Below are 14,343 nucleotides of genomic sequence, written 5' to 3'. Positions count from 1 at the left end.
CCCATCCCTGGAGAGATTCAAGGTTAGGCTGGACGGGGCTCTGAGCAACCTGGTTTAGTTGAAGATGTCCCTGCCCATGGCAGGGGGGTTGGACTAGATGACCTTTAGAGGTCCCTTCCAACCCAGACTATTCTATGATTCTATGATCTGTGAGAGGGACCTGGGAGCATTTCCGAGGTCTGAGTTTGCATCTTTCCTCTTCCCTAAGTCCTAGATCCCACATGAAGGCAAGCATGGCTCCCCTAAGTCCCTGCAGGGCCTCCAGGCAGTGGGATGCCCGGCACAGTGCATCTGCCCAGCAGATTAGGCAACAGCTCACAGACTACTTGACTAAGCAAAACTGATTCAAAAGTAATTTTTTCAGAAGTTGTCGATTGTTTATGCACACAGCGATACATAGCAAGGCAGAGATGCATAGCAAGTTCAGGTCCCACCTGAACGTTTTTATCTTTTCCCTGCAAGTTGGGCCGGATTTTGCATAACCTGGTTACATCCCCTTCGGGGCTCAGTAGGTGCATGGTTCAGTCTGCAGCTCACTCTCTTTTCTATGCCTCTTATTCACCATCTTCCTCTCTGAACAGCTCATGATGCTTACTCACCCCACCTTTCCCGCTTTTGACAGAGTTTTTAATGTGTAGAGCCCTTTGGAGCCTGTTAACTACCGTAGCTGGCTGAAGCAAGGCAGGTTGTCTCTCCAATTGATGGCTTTCCTACTGCTCTTCTTGTAAGACTCTGGAAGCGTTTTTTCCTGTTTACAGTTTTATTTCCCACCATCTTCCTTTGATTTCATTCTGTGCCATACCAAATAGGTAATCTGAGATGCATATGATAGTTCAACTCCCTTTACAGACCGATGCAGTACTAAGACACAGTCAGTGAAGCACTGAAAGCCGTGCTCAACTGTAGGTATGAGCTTAAAATGTTACTAAGTCAGGATCCAAAAGCACAAGTTCTTATTACTTGAAATAAAAGTGGGGTTTCATCAGCTCTAAGCTGGGAGACTGTTACTCTGTTAGGAAAGATTACGATGTGACTTAGGAGGGTATTTTTCAGAACAGTAAACACAGCTAATATAGTGAGGATAGCACATTGAAGGCTGAGGAATACACTGCCTTCTAAATATATACTTGTATTTCAGACATAAAGTGACCTTCTGCATGCATTGATTAGAAAGCCACAAGTAACATGCTCTCCCCTATTGTGTTTCCCCAGGGACCACCAGGGCCCCCAGGACCACCAGGACCACAAGTAAGTCTTTGTGTCAGAGTTGTTTATGTTGATTTTATGTCGCTGAGGTTTATCCAAGACCCACTTGAAGGCAGTAAAATAAAGAACCACAGGCTGCACCAAAGGCTGTGTAGCGCAAGACCTTCTGTGTTGGCTGCATACCACGAGAAGTTAATCTTACACTGGGATCGCCTACCCTGAAAAGATTAAACCAGTTCTAGAGCCAGATTTAATTTGCTACTGTAGTCACAGTAGCTTCCCATTAACAGAAAATCCTTGCAGTCTTTTCAATACTCAATTATATCTCAATGGAAAAAATATGAGTTCATTGTTCCAGCCCACTTAGGTATTTTTATTTAACATTCAGTGCTATTAAAAATCTTGCAAAAGAAATGCTTGATCTTTTCACGACATTATTCAGTGAATGACTCAACGTCTGTTGTAAGAAGCACTGGTAGCATGAGATTTTAATTAGAGTTGTCTTTCTGAATGTTTAGGTCTATAAAAATACTTTCAAATCTATAAAAATACTTCGAGGTAAACCTAGACTATTATTTGATTGCAGTTCTTCAGTGGTGTCCTTCAGACTTTTAAGCCTGAAAAGGCCTTTAAGCATGCTTAAATTTGAATTTTACATTAGGAAACTGAGTCATACACTTAGTAAATCTTGACCTATTGTTTTTGCAGGGCAACAGGGGCCTTGGCTTCTATGGAGAAAAAGGTGAACAGGTAAAGGAAAACTAATGAATTAATATCTCTACTAAAGGACAGGTTGATGTTACTTGCTATTTATAAAGGAGCCTATTTTAAATACTCTCTTAATTTGCAGTTATATTACATAATTATAAGAGAAAAACAAACAAGTATAGCTTTGAAAGTAATGATAATCTCCATAAGGAATGTCATAGCTGAACTAATTTCTACATGTCTAGGTCTAACTGTACCCCCATTTACACCAACACAAATCAGAGGTAACACTTCTGAAATTTATGGAGCCAGACCACTTTATTATATAAATAATAATTTAGCAATAATCTTCACCGTCATTCTGGAAACATACAGGGCAAGAGCAAGTATTGCTATATGTTAATCCCAGCACAAAATAAATTTGTCTTGCCATCAATTTATTCAGAGGTTTAGAACCATACTCCTAGCACGGGCAAATCTGCGTTGCTCCTTTTGTTGCAGTTCCTTAGACCCTGTGCTGATCAACAGCTTGATAAGGTATTATAACTGTTAGTAAATGTGCCCTTATGCTTTTCCTGCAGGGCCCCCCAGGTCCTCCAGGTCCACCTGGGCTTCCTACAAGAGAACTGATGGGTGTCCCCTCTGACAAACACAAGGTAACTACAGGGTATTTTGCCAAAATACGCAAGAAACTAAGAGCTCTGCAGTACCAAAACTAAAATATTGTACAAAAGTGCTTTTACATATAGTACTTAGAAGACTTTAGTATATCAAAAGAGAAATCTGCTACTCTCCCATAGCTTGGATCATGAAGTATTTATTGAAACTATGGTGGCTAAAGTCATCCAGGAAGCACTTCTCACAGACTAGAGGTGCCTTAGGCAAACTTGTTCTTTTTGTGTAAGTATGCAACTACTGGCCATCACTCACATCTTCTCATTTTAAAAGCAGAAATACCTGCTGAGAAATCATTCAATATCTTATTTTTCATAATAGTGAGTGAAATTTTCTTCCTGTAAAAGAAGAACATCTTTAGGGAAGCTACCTGAATTATTGTGTTTGTTTATATAACTTATCTATATGGTGCAGATATTTGTATACTTACAATTAAGGCTTGTTCATACATATTGGAGAAACCCTCAACAGCAAGATGCAGTTTATTCTCATCTATTGCTTCTTGCTGGGAGCAGAGGTACTCATACCCTGTATGCGTATATTTTGTATCAGACACCAACCTCCAGACCAGTAGTTTTTCATCCCAAATTTGAAGTTAGAAAGTTCACATGGCTCATGCAACTTCTGCAGTAAGATAAGTAAACTGGTATAATACTGAAAGATCTAAAAATGCCTTTGACAGTCTGCAGTCTGCATTAAGTAACATACATGTTGGGATTTCCATGACTAAGCAGAGATGTCTACATATGAGCTACTTATCTGGAGAGACTTTATATTCAATGGAGATACCGTCAATACAGTGAGTAGACTATAGGCTATGATTTGTCTCTAACTTTTGATCAGACGATTCATAGATAATCAGTAGGTAAAGATGGGAGAATGTGCATTTATTTATAGGCATTACTCAGGCACTCACCACCCAGACATCTCATGAACAAGCCTGGAAACAACCTGAGGTGTTCACATTCCTGGAAACCTTTTCAGAAAAAATAACAAATATTTTTTAAAAAAGCAACTTCAAAAACTTCTTATGAAAACATGCATTTCATATGATAAGTGTATGAATAAAGAACAGCACAAGAGTGGTGTTTTTTGTCTTGATAAACATTTGTCACTTTGTGTTGTAGAAAAGTTATTGAAATGTAAATGGGAATGCCTAACATATCTGAATACTTTCTCTTTATTGTTAGGGTGAAAGAGGAGAACCTGGACAAAAAGGGGAAGCTGGAATTCCAGTAAGTCAAGTGGAGAAGAACAAAGACAAATAATAATATTGGAGTTAATACTGGTGTATTTTTCATTGAAATGATGCAACATAGATATGGAGCAACATAAGCAGAGACACCAGTTCTGATGCTTTAGAAAAACTGAACAACATGACATGTAATATAACTCCACAGTGCAATCAGTCGTTCTCTTACTGGTTTACCGAAATAAGGTTTTCCCTTACACATTTTTTAATTTTAGCTTTAACTATTAATAAATCTCTTTACTGCTGCTGATCTGCTGATCTATGTTTAAAAATTCCACTAAATTTCATTAAACAAGTATATATAGAAATCTTCTCAATGCTTTTCAGCCTACTGTCCAGCACATACAGACTTTTGGTCTCATTGGTCGTTAAGTCTGTTGAGTAAGTGGACAGTAATCCCATGTGTTGCTGAACCATTTAGAGCTGCCAGCCAGGCTTGACTGAATGTGGTTTAGCTACCTCACAGGCAACCTCTAGACTGTCTAAATAGCTTTGCCATTGAGTGGTTCCTTTTTACTTCCCAGAGTGGTTTAAAATACAGTCTTTACCAATTAGGGATGCCTCACTGAGCATTTTGCAGAGCTTTATTTTCTCAGATGGTCTGGTCAGCTTCTCCACGAGGTTATGGGAGAAGGTTGCAGTGTGAGCCCTGGTGCCCTCCGTGTGCAGCTGCTAGCCAGTTCTTCAGCTGTTGGTCAGATTTTGCACATGTAGAATTTTGTTGACTACATTAGGAAAACCGTAGCTTTTATGCTGATGTAGCAAAAGGGGATATGTGTTTCTCCCTTTTTTTCTTGATAGCAGGATGCATAGCAGCATGGCTGTGTTTGCCAAATAGTTCTCTGAAGCTACAGTTTGGCCATAAGCTGAGTTGCTTAATTGGTTGTATAGCTGAACAATTGCTTTGGCTCTTCTTCAGAGTTGCAGCCACAGAAGAAATGAAGAAGGAGGAGATGATAGGAGGGAAACCCTGTCCTCTCCCTAATGGCCTGCCCCTGCTATTGTAACGAAGCAAGCATGTTACACTTAATTTTAAGGACAACAGTTCTTTCACATGCAGCTATTATTAGATCCTCCTTGTGTTACAGTGATGTTTTCTTCCTGTTTAGCTTCCATAAAACAGCGTTACAATTTTTTTGCACATAATGAAGAAATATGTTGAACTGACTTGTAATGTTTCCTAGGGTGTACTTCTCTATGCTCCTGAAAAAGGTGAAGAAGGGGTAATGGGCTTCCCAGGACAAAGGGTGAGTCACTCATTAGAGGTAAATTCACTCAGCTGAATGTGCAAATACAAGCTAAGAGTTTGCCTTCAAGAAAAAAACACAGATTAACAAACTATAGAAATGATAGTTCTTCAGCCCACCAGGTTGTGGCCAGCTCTGATGTGCCTGATATAGGAAAGCAAAAAGGTCGTTTTGAAATAGTAGTGGGAGGAGGGCCCCACAGGACTCACAGGCATGCCTATACCATCACCGAGAAGCCTTGTGCATCTCTTACCTAAAGCTGTGCTCACTAACCACAGCTACTGTCCTGGTCCTCAGCACAGACTGTTATTTCACTGTTCCCATCTTAGCTCTCTTCAGACCATGGTTAAAAAACCTGAATTTGGCTCCAGTTACTTGTGACCCCAGGAAAAAAGCTAATTTAAATACTACTACCTTGTAGCATCCATGGATGCTTTTTTGGGGCAGTGTTTCTGAAGTGATTAAACAGAGTGAGAACAGTACTCAGCATACATTTAAAAAAAATCTCAGCCGTCTTTAAAATCTTCATGGTCAATTTACAATGTATTGATTAAGAGATAAAAATCAAATACCAGATTAGACTTCAGACCTGTTCTGTTTGCACCATACATGAATCTCCTTGAAAAAGTATCTGAACTCTGACTGTTGGTGTTAGAGTTTCAAGCTGTCAGATTTATTTTATCTAAGAAAGAATAATGATTCTTAACCATAAGATGTTAGGATGTCACTTTATTTTGCTAATTTTATTGTGCCTTCATAGGGACTGCCTGGCATCAACGGTTTTCCAGGACTCGGTGGAGAAAGAGTAAGTATTTCATACGAGACAGTTGTTTTTAATACATACGTAGACAATCTGTCTGAGAAGTAAACTGTAGAGGACAAATTCTGCCTGTAATTACACCAGCTGTAGTCTAACAAATATCATCTGGATTTATCCATCTTTGTAATTTTGGGTCAGTTATTTTTCATCAGTGAGGAAAAAAAATAGCCCTGTAATTGAAGTCTGTTTTGCTTAAAACATGAGCAGGTTTTAAGAGCAGTACGGGGAGGTGTCATTTTCATTGTTCCCATTACTGCGACCATGATTTCTGTAATTTTCTTCCTACACGCAGAAACTTACTTTTTTTAATAGCTTTCTGCAGATGTGGTTGAGATGTATGGTTATCTTGAATATCACAAAAGAAGAAGAAGAGAAGGAAACTGATAAATATACCAGTTAAAAATCTGTCCCCATGGAAACACACCCAAATATTTAAAACAGCATTCTGTAAGAAAGAGAAGAGCTCATACTTTCTGTTTGGTCTCAGAAAAAGGCTTCTTCAGTCAGCATTAGAAATCACTTCCATGAGGTATTCAAATAGCTGTGGGATGCTTGAGTTTTCCATGCTTTTCCATCCTTAGTTGTTTAAGGATTTGTCCTGCCACCAAGGCATAACAATAATAACGTGAAACACATGGGACATGAAAGTACATGAAATACGAAAAATAACTTTTGCACAGCTATTTGGTCCGACCACAGAACCCGGTGGTGTGGAGGGGAATATGCTATCAGTAATACGTATGGGGAGAGGTTGATGCAAAACCCATTAAAGCCCACTAGTTGACGTTAACATAGGTTCATGCTCCAGTCAGAAACGGTCAGTGGCTTCCCCTTATTGAGGGTGAATCTTGGCAACAATTTCAGCAGAAGGTACATCGGTTCGGGTGGAGTATCGTTGTATGACATGTGTATGAGAGGGAGCAGCCTACTCAATGTGCTGTTCACAACGACCTCCTTTTTGTTGATTTTGGAGTGATTTGATTCTTAAGAAAGAAAGAAGGGTGGTTAAGTCCTGCCTGCACACAGATGAAGTCGCAGTTAATTAGGAAGCTGCTGCTTCACTTTTAGACCACCAGCTCCACCTAGTGTAAAGAGATTTTACACCTGATACTCAAGAGGCTCCTTTTCTGATGGTGTGATGTACAGTTGCCATTATGGAAAGGTCTCTGAAGCGTGGGGTCCAGTTTGTTGCATCTTGCTGAGAGCTGTGGTATTTGTAGTGCTTCAAAATTGTGTCAGTGTCTTACAGAGCTGGTTATTAACATTCAAATTCTGTGTAGGAGTTGTTCCCACTGTGAAACTGGGGAGATGCTGAATTTCTAAAAAGCTGGCTAATAATCTAACTAGTGTGAATTATACAAATCTACTGGTTTCAGTGAAACTGTGTTAATTGATATTGGTTGATGATCTGGCCACTGTTTTCTACTAAAAGCTCACCTTTTTAACACTAGTTTTTTCCAGAGTACATATGAACATTTTTCTATAGAGAACAAAAGTTGTCAAAGAGCTGAGTAAAGCACACAGAATAGATCACCTCTTCTGTATCAGCATCACTGAAATCTGCACTTTGCTCTGTGCACCCCCAGCAGCTGAAATATGCTCTCATGTGATAGGATGTACTGTGTTTTGCCACACATGTTTTAATCCACGTGCTTTGGATTTCAAACCCTTTAAAAGAATGAAGTGGGCGGGATCTTAAATATTACAACATTTGCTGGGGTAGGGATGGAAAATTTTCTCTGGGACACGGCATGCCTGGGGGTGGGAGAGGTGGATGAAGGCTCCTTCAGGGCTGGTCCTGAGATCTTCTCATTCAGCCGGGGAACCCCTCTTTGGCCAAACAGGCTCCAGCCGCCTGGAAAACAGCAAAAAGGACCAGTGCAATTCAGTGCTATTTTGCTGCTCGCTGTTTGCATTCCAGTGAAACTACATCCACTTGTAATGATTCAGACTCATTTAGTCTTCTTGCAGCAGGTCGGTGTGTGCTGGCTGCCTGGCCCACATGTCTCAGGGTCAACTGGCACGGAGGGGATCCCCTTTCTCCTCCCCCATCCTGCAGCCTCCCCATGACGGTGTGAGTGTAGGTGCTCCTTCCATCTGCACCGCTGCCAGGGGCGATAGAGCCTGCACCGCAGCAGGTCCCTCTGGCCTTTGATGGGAGTTAGGCTTGGTCCAAGAGATGGAACATCAAAACACGAGGAGACTTACTGGTATTACCCAAATTACTACACCCCAGGGAGACAAATTGCTCAGCTCTGTTGCATAGTTTTCACACTAACATCGGAGGAAGCCAGCTGCTACAGACCAAATAATTTTATTCTCTCTCTGATAAAGGAAAAGTCAATCATTTTTATGTGTATTACAGGGTTTTCCAGGATTTGATGGTCCACCAGGTGGCTATGGTCCTAGGGGAAGCAAGGTACTGCTTTACTTTCGTTTGCTAGAAGCAATAAACCAGATGTCATTTTGCTTTCTTTTCTTTTCTGTCATGTAATAACAATTGTGTTTGTCATCATTGTAGAACTGGTTATGTGGTTTGTTAACTTGAAATCTCTGAGATTTCTTAAAAGTCACATCAGTGCTTTTGAACATTTGTTTCTTTGTGTTTCATGGGCATACTGTTCCATTTTAAAAGAAGTTCTCTAGAATAACGTGCTTAGATGTGATACTTCAACTTCTGTTAACAGGGGGAGCCAGGCGAGATCGGTCCTCCAGGACCAGTTTCCTATATTCCTTCCCACATCCCAAGGAAAGGTACGTCTTCTTTGCTTAGATTGCTTATCTTCGCTGCGTTTTACTACCTTCTACATAGATCAAAAGCATGAAATTCTGAGAATTCAACTCCTTAAAAAACTGTGGTTTGCTAAACTGTTCCAGAAGGTATAATTGCCTTCCAAGAGAGTGCCCTAATCACCTTTTTGCAGGCAGGTGGCTGCTTTGTCACTCTGCTGAAACTGGATTGCTATACAAAAGGCATCCATGCATTCCTGTATCCACAGACAAGAAACAAGCAAAAAAGTGTGTGACTTTGTTGTCCAGCGAAAGGAAGAATGGGCGAGTCTGTCTTCTGTGTCCTGTTTCAGAGACTCTGGATAAAGTGCAGCGATGGCAGTACAGCAGAGACCATTCTTATAATCTAATATTCAGAAAAAAAAAAAAAAAGCATTAAAAAAGCCTTGAGGAATAGAAGTTTTTTTTTTCCTTTTTTAAATTGACGAATTTCCTTTGTGACCTTTTCACTAGGCTTGTAGCACCCACTGTCTGCTGTCCTGCAGAGCTGTGGTGGCTCTGGCCGGCCAGACTAGAAACACCTAGAAGGTGATATCAGTTTGCCAAGGCCAAAACTATTCCAGGGAAGGTGCCAGCAAACAGCAAGGATGGTCACATGCCATTGCCCCAGCCTGTGTCCTCAAACTGTTGAGTTTACTAGTCTTGTTGAAAGCCAGAGAGTCTAACAATGAATGGTTCCCTTCCCCCTAGAGAAAGGGGGCAGGAGACCCAAAACATTATTCAAATCATCCCGAATATCCTGGCAGGCTTTTATGAGCAGGAGAGACTGTGTAGAGAGACAAGGAAGCAGGCAGGGGGCTGGACACGCCATATGTCCTCGAGTACCTTTGACAAGAGCACGATACTTTCTTCAGGCAATAGCTGGGCCCAGGCAGATGCTTTTGGTACTGGGGAGCAGAGGAAAACTCACATATACATCTGTTATAATGGCAACTTCTTGTACGAAAAGGAGGGGCTCTCCTCAGAGAGCTGGTCTTCTGTGCTTCCCAGGAGCAATGTAGTTCTAGTGGCCTATTAGTAAGAGCTGAGAGATATTCTCCTTCCTCCCGGGCCTGGTGGCTCAACACCATTCCTGTCACAAGCTGTGCTCAGCTCCCAGGTATTTGGGCTTTACAGAAATCTCTCAGATATATTTCTTTATTCAGACTGAGGCAGCATGAGGTAGAGGGTTTTTGCATTTCTAAAGCTACCTTTAAGAAACGATTGTAAATTCTAATATTCACAAGCCCTTGAAGTTCCTTATTTTTACTTTTTAAGAATTGAGCGATCTGCAGTGTATCACAAGTCGGCATTTATGGGTCACAAACAGCATCACACTAACATGTGTTTTGTTGAACCGGGGATGTCTTTCAGGTGCAAGAGGTGATCCAGGCTTTCCAGGTGTCTCTGGACTACAGGGAGACCCAGGAGAGGAGGGAGATCGTGGGCTGCCTGGTCTTCCTGGATTCTCTGATGGTATATCCCAGCAACACATGTTCCAACAGCTTAACTTTATAGCGAGTTTTAACTGAGACGGGGTCAGGGTGGGGGAAAAATATGTGCGGACCATCGAATATGCAGTGCAGAGTGGTAGATAACTAACTGTGGGGCCAAAAACTGAGAGGAGCATTTTCCTTCGGCCTCGATGGGGCTCTGGCAAAGCAACTGAGGTAGAGATGATGACAGAGCCTTGCTTCAGTAACGGTTATTGATTTGCTCAGGTGAAAAGTGCAGTTACCATTTTTGCTCTACGCTAAATATCTCCATTTTTCCTTGCATACCAAATGCAGTTGCATGAACTTTCCCTTCTGCTACATTACAGCTCTTCGAGCAGCGTTGTTAAGAAATTGTTCTGAACTTCTTCCCTCATTCTGTTCCAGTGGATGGGGATAAGCCAGGCTTACCTGGAGAAATGGGACCAAAAGGCGAAAAAGGTGAATTAGGACCTCCCGCTTATCAGGCGGGCCCGCCTGGGTTTCCGGGTAAGCACGGCACACCAGGACTCCGTGGTCCACCTGGTCCTGCTGGATCCCCTGGTAAGTGCATGAAGAGAGATGATGAGAACTCACAGGAACATCTTTGCTTATTTTAAAGTTAGCTGTTGGCAAGGCAAAGTGAGAAAGTAGATTGAGGGAATGAAACGAAATGGGTGGCGGGGAGGACAACACAAAGGAGAGGTGTTGTATGCTCATCAATGAAGGAAAGGTTTGCATGGTTTTTAGACATTCCTGGCAACATGTGAAAGAAAAGAAGGTCTGTTTTGGGCTAGGGGAGGGATATGAGTGTCAAGGAGTGTCTGAGAGAGTTGGTTCTCTTCCTTAGCCTGGAGAAGAGAAAGCTAAGGGGAATCTTACTGCTATCTTCCCCTACCTCTTGGGAGGTCGTCGGGAAAGTGGAACCCGATGCTTCACTAAGGAGCACAGCAACAGGGCAAGAAGCAATGGTCACGAGCTGCAACAAGGGAAGTTCTGCTTAGATATTAGGAAAACCTCTTTCACCATGAGGGTGGTCAGACACTGGAACAGGTTGCCCAAAGAGGTTGTAGACTCTCCATCTTTGGAGATATTCAATACTCAGCTGGATAAGGCCCTGAGCAACTTGCTGTACCTTTGAGGTTGGCCCTGCTTTGAGCAGAGGGTTGGACCAGGTGGCTTCCGGAGGCCACTTCTGACTGAGATTGTGCTGTGCCTCTGTTAGAAGCACCACACTGCAGTGCAAGAGCAGGAGTGGAGAAAAGGACGTGCAGGAGGTGATCCATAGCAGGCGGTCTGTGGTACTGCAAAGTGGTTTGTGCTGAGAGAGAGGAACAAAGGAATTCAGGGTGGGAGAGAGCAAAGAATGGCAAGGATCACCTGCCACAGCAGATGGAATTTACTGAGAATGGGTTTGGAAAACTGTGAGAAGAGGGAGAGAGGAAGAGAACAGGGGGTGGATAACAACAGGCTGGGTTAGACAGTAAATGACGTTAGGGGAAACAGAACAGGGCAGATGCAGTGCAGCTCAAAGGAATAGGGAGGAAAGAGAAGAAAAGTAAATCTACAGTAGATTAATTTATACTTTTATTTAATTAAACTTCTAGGTTCTCTCTTTGGATTAAAAGGACAGGAGGGGACGCCGGGTAGATTTGGCATACAAGGTTTCCCTGGGCCAAGAGGACAAAAAGGACCTAAAGGTAGGTTATAACAGATAACTCGATAGATGATCTGCTGTTATGCATTGTGTAAAGTTCCCATTGTATTCAGCCTGAGCTTATTGAACTATGACATGCTCGGGGACCGATGAATTTGATCTAGGGCTAACACAACAAGGAAACATTGTGTTAGTTTCTTGTAAGGAAAAAAAACCAACTACTTTTCTCAAGTATTTGAGAAACTACTCAAGTATTCTCAAGTCTATATATAAAATGGATACAGCTGAACGTCTATTTGTTGTGACAGAGCATTCTTTCTTCTCTTTCCGATCCTTTCCTTAGGCGAAGAAGGGGATTGCAGTAAATGCCTTGTGGGTGATGAAATCAGAAGGGGCTCTACTGGCGCCCCTGGCCCTCCTGGCTTTCCAGGAACCCCTGGCCAGCCTGGGAGGAAAGGAGAACCTGGTGATCAAGGACCGCATGGTATTCCTGGCTACCCTGGAGCAAAAGTGAGATACTTGTTTCTTTATTACATAGTTTTATATGCCTACTAGAAAAAAACCCCAAACTATTCTCCATGGAAAACGATGAAAAGTACGATTTCTTTCTTTCTGTGCCATTTCAATAGCTTTCAGATTGCTATCTACAAAATACTGAAAGCCAGAAATTGCTAGGATGGAGGTGAAAATAAGATATTTTGGGAAGAGCGAAAGATTTCCACATAACCCAAAGTCCACTTCCCATTTAAACAAAGCTGTTTCAGCAGAGCCCTTTCAAGCAGCTGTAGTACTGAGTATGATCTGACCATCTAGAAGGGTAACAATTCCAGTAGTAACCTAAGGTTGTTGCTAATAAGATGCATATGTCAAACTGAGGAAATGTAAGGTTCTTGTTTACAGTACATTGTCTTCCTAAAAACCACCATTCAGTAACCCCGAGAAAAGGGCTTTGTTTATAATTGCTTGCTTGTTATTTACACTTAAAGGTGCTGTAATCTGTGGTATGCCAACTGCATCATAGTTCCTCACAGTCAGAACAGACTTCAGGAAGTCACATCTCTCAAGATTTTAGAACAAAATTTTTGTAAAGCTGACCCAAAACTGATTTTGTTTATGCAAAGATGTCAGAGCAAACATAACGTTTTCAGTTAGTGCTTTAGGCTCTTCTGAACATCAGAAAAACAAACTCACTCACAACTAGCTTAAGTTTGGATTTTTTAGAATTAAAATAAAATAAACTTTGACTTGATTGTGGCTGTCAAAAACAAAGCAGAAAAAATAGATCTCTTTTTTGCTGAAAATTCAAAATAGTTTTATGACAAGTTCTACTTTCTAGAAGTCATGAAAAAATTGACAAATATTTTCAAAAAGTTCAGTGTTGAAACTTTCGTTAAAATTTTGCAAGTTCTGCAAGGTTTTTTGCCTTTGAAATGAAGAATTTCAATATCTTCATCCCAGAATTTAAGTTACTGTAGATCAGACAGTAGTATAGACATATACAGACATAGCATAGCATAGCAAAATATCACTCAGCAGCAAAGCCCTGACTTTAACTCAGCTTTTGGTCTGCAACAAATTCAAAGTAAAACAATTTAGCTTAAATATTCTTGGTCCATATTCTTAAGCACAAGTGACTCCATAATTCTTTGAATTCTTCAACAAGTTACATATATGGACAATAAATATACTTAATCTAGATCAGATCTATATCAATTTAATGAAAACAAAATTTTATCCCAAGCAAAGGGTATTTTTTTCTGTGGAGAAAGAGAAATTAGAAACAGCTGTAAAACATTTTGAAAACACCTGTGTGCTAAACTGCATTATATACAACATCTAAACCTTGAAAACAAAAAAATAGCGATGTGAACATCATACTATTAATGCAGTATTACTGCTGAAGGTTTCTGCAGTTATATAGTCAGTGAAATAATTAGGCATTATATTAAGTTCCTGAGATTTCTTTTGGCCTGCAAAAAGCAATGGCCAAAAGAAACATCTTTACCGTGGTGTATAGATGTGGCTTCACTGACCATTAAAATGCAGTTTGCAAATATGGTCTGGGTAAAACGGGATCCTTATACTCAGATCTGATCTCCCCCTTTAGACTTACAGAAGTGTGAACCTGTATTGTTGAGATGACCTACAGCTGAGATACAGTTTCCACACATGCTTTTCACCCAAGAAAATCTTGGAGAATGTCAGTAAAAGGCAGTGATGCAAAAGACACCCTTTTAAATAATGGAGTATTTTAAACAAAAAATAAATGCATCAGGTATATCCCTTTCATTCAGTGTCTGCCCTGGAATTCAGTAAGAGGAGGCTAGGGAAAACCTAACACGCGTGGCTTATATTTTAGTGAGCATGAATGTAATTATCCAGAACTAAAGCTAAATGGCATAAAATAGTCAATGGTAAATGAGTCTGTAACCTCTGGGCCTTGGCACCTACCATGGGTTTGGTCCTGTGATTGAAAGGCTATTGGCCAGAAGCTAGCAATACCACTTTCAGATGGGCTGTTCAGGAGGAGGATTCTG

The 14,343-nt window shown here is 41.1% G+C and overlaps 1 protein-coding gene across 1 annotated transcript in view; it reads left to right on the top strand.

Moving 5' to 3' along the window:
• Positions 1–14,343, top strand: part of COL4A2 (collagen, type IV, alpha 2) — a 152,762-nt gene that overhangs the window by 104,759 nt on the left and 33,660 nt on the right. The window contains exons 10-21 of the mRNA XM_009322530.1: positions 1,213–1,248; positions 1,915–1,956; positions 2,496–2,570; positions 3,780–3,824; positions 5,026–5,088; positions 5,849–5,893; positions 8,274–8,327; positions 8,596–8,662; positions 10,052–10,153; positions 10,558–10,713; positions 11,757–11,849; positions 12,150–12,316. Of these exons, the coding sequence (XP_009320805.1) occupies positions 1,213–1,248; positions 1,915–1,956; positions 2,496–2,570; positions 3,780–3,824; positions 5,026–5,088; positions 5,849–5,893; positions 8,274–8,327; positions 8,596–8,662; positions 10,052–10,153; positions 10,558–10,713; positions 11,757–11,849; positions 12,150–12,316 (945 nt within the window). The remainder of the gene's footprint in view (positions 1–1,212; positions 1,249–1,914; positions 1,957–2,495; positions 2,571–3,779; positions 3,825–5,025; positions 5,089–5,848; positions 5,894–8,273; positions 8,328–8,595; positions 8,663–10,051; positions 10,154–10,557; positions 10,714–11,756; positions 11,850–12,149; positions 12,317–14,343) is intronic.

This window comes from Pygoscelis adeliae, unplaced genomic scaffold (assembly GCF_000699105.1).
Source record: "Pygoscelis adeliae isolate BGI_AS28 unplaced genomic scaffold, ASM69910v1 Scaffold424, whole genome shotgun sequence".
Classification (NCBI taxonomy): domain Eukaryota; kingdom Metazoa; phylum Chordata; class Aves; order Sphenisciformes; family Spheniscidae; genus Pygoscelis; species Pygoscelis adeliae.
This window is presented reverse-complemented; position numbering and strand designations above follow the sequence as displayed.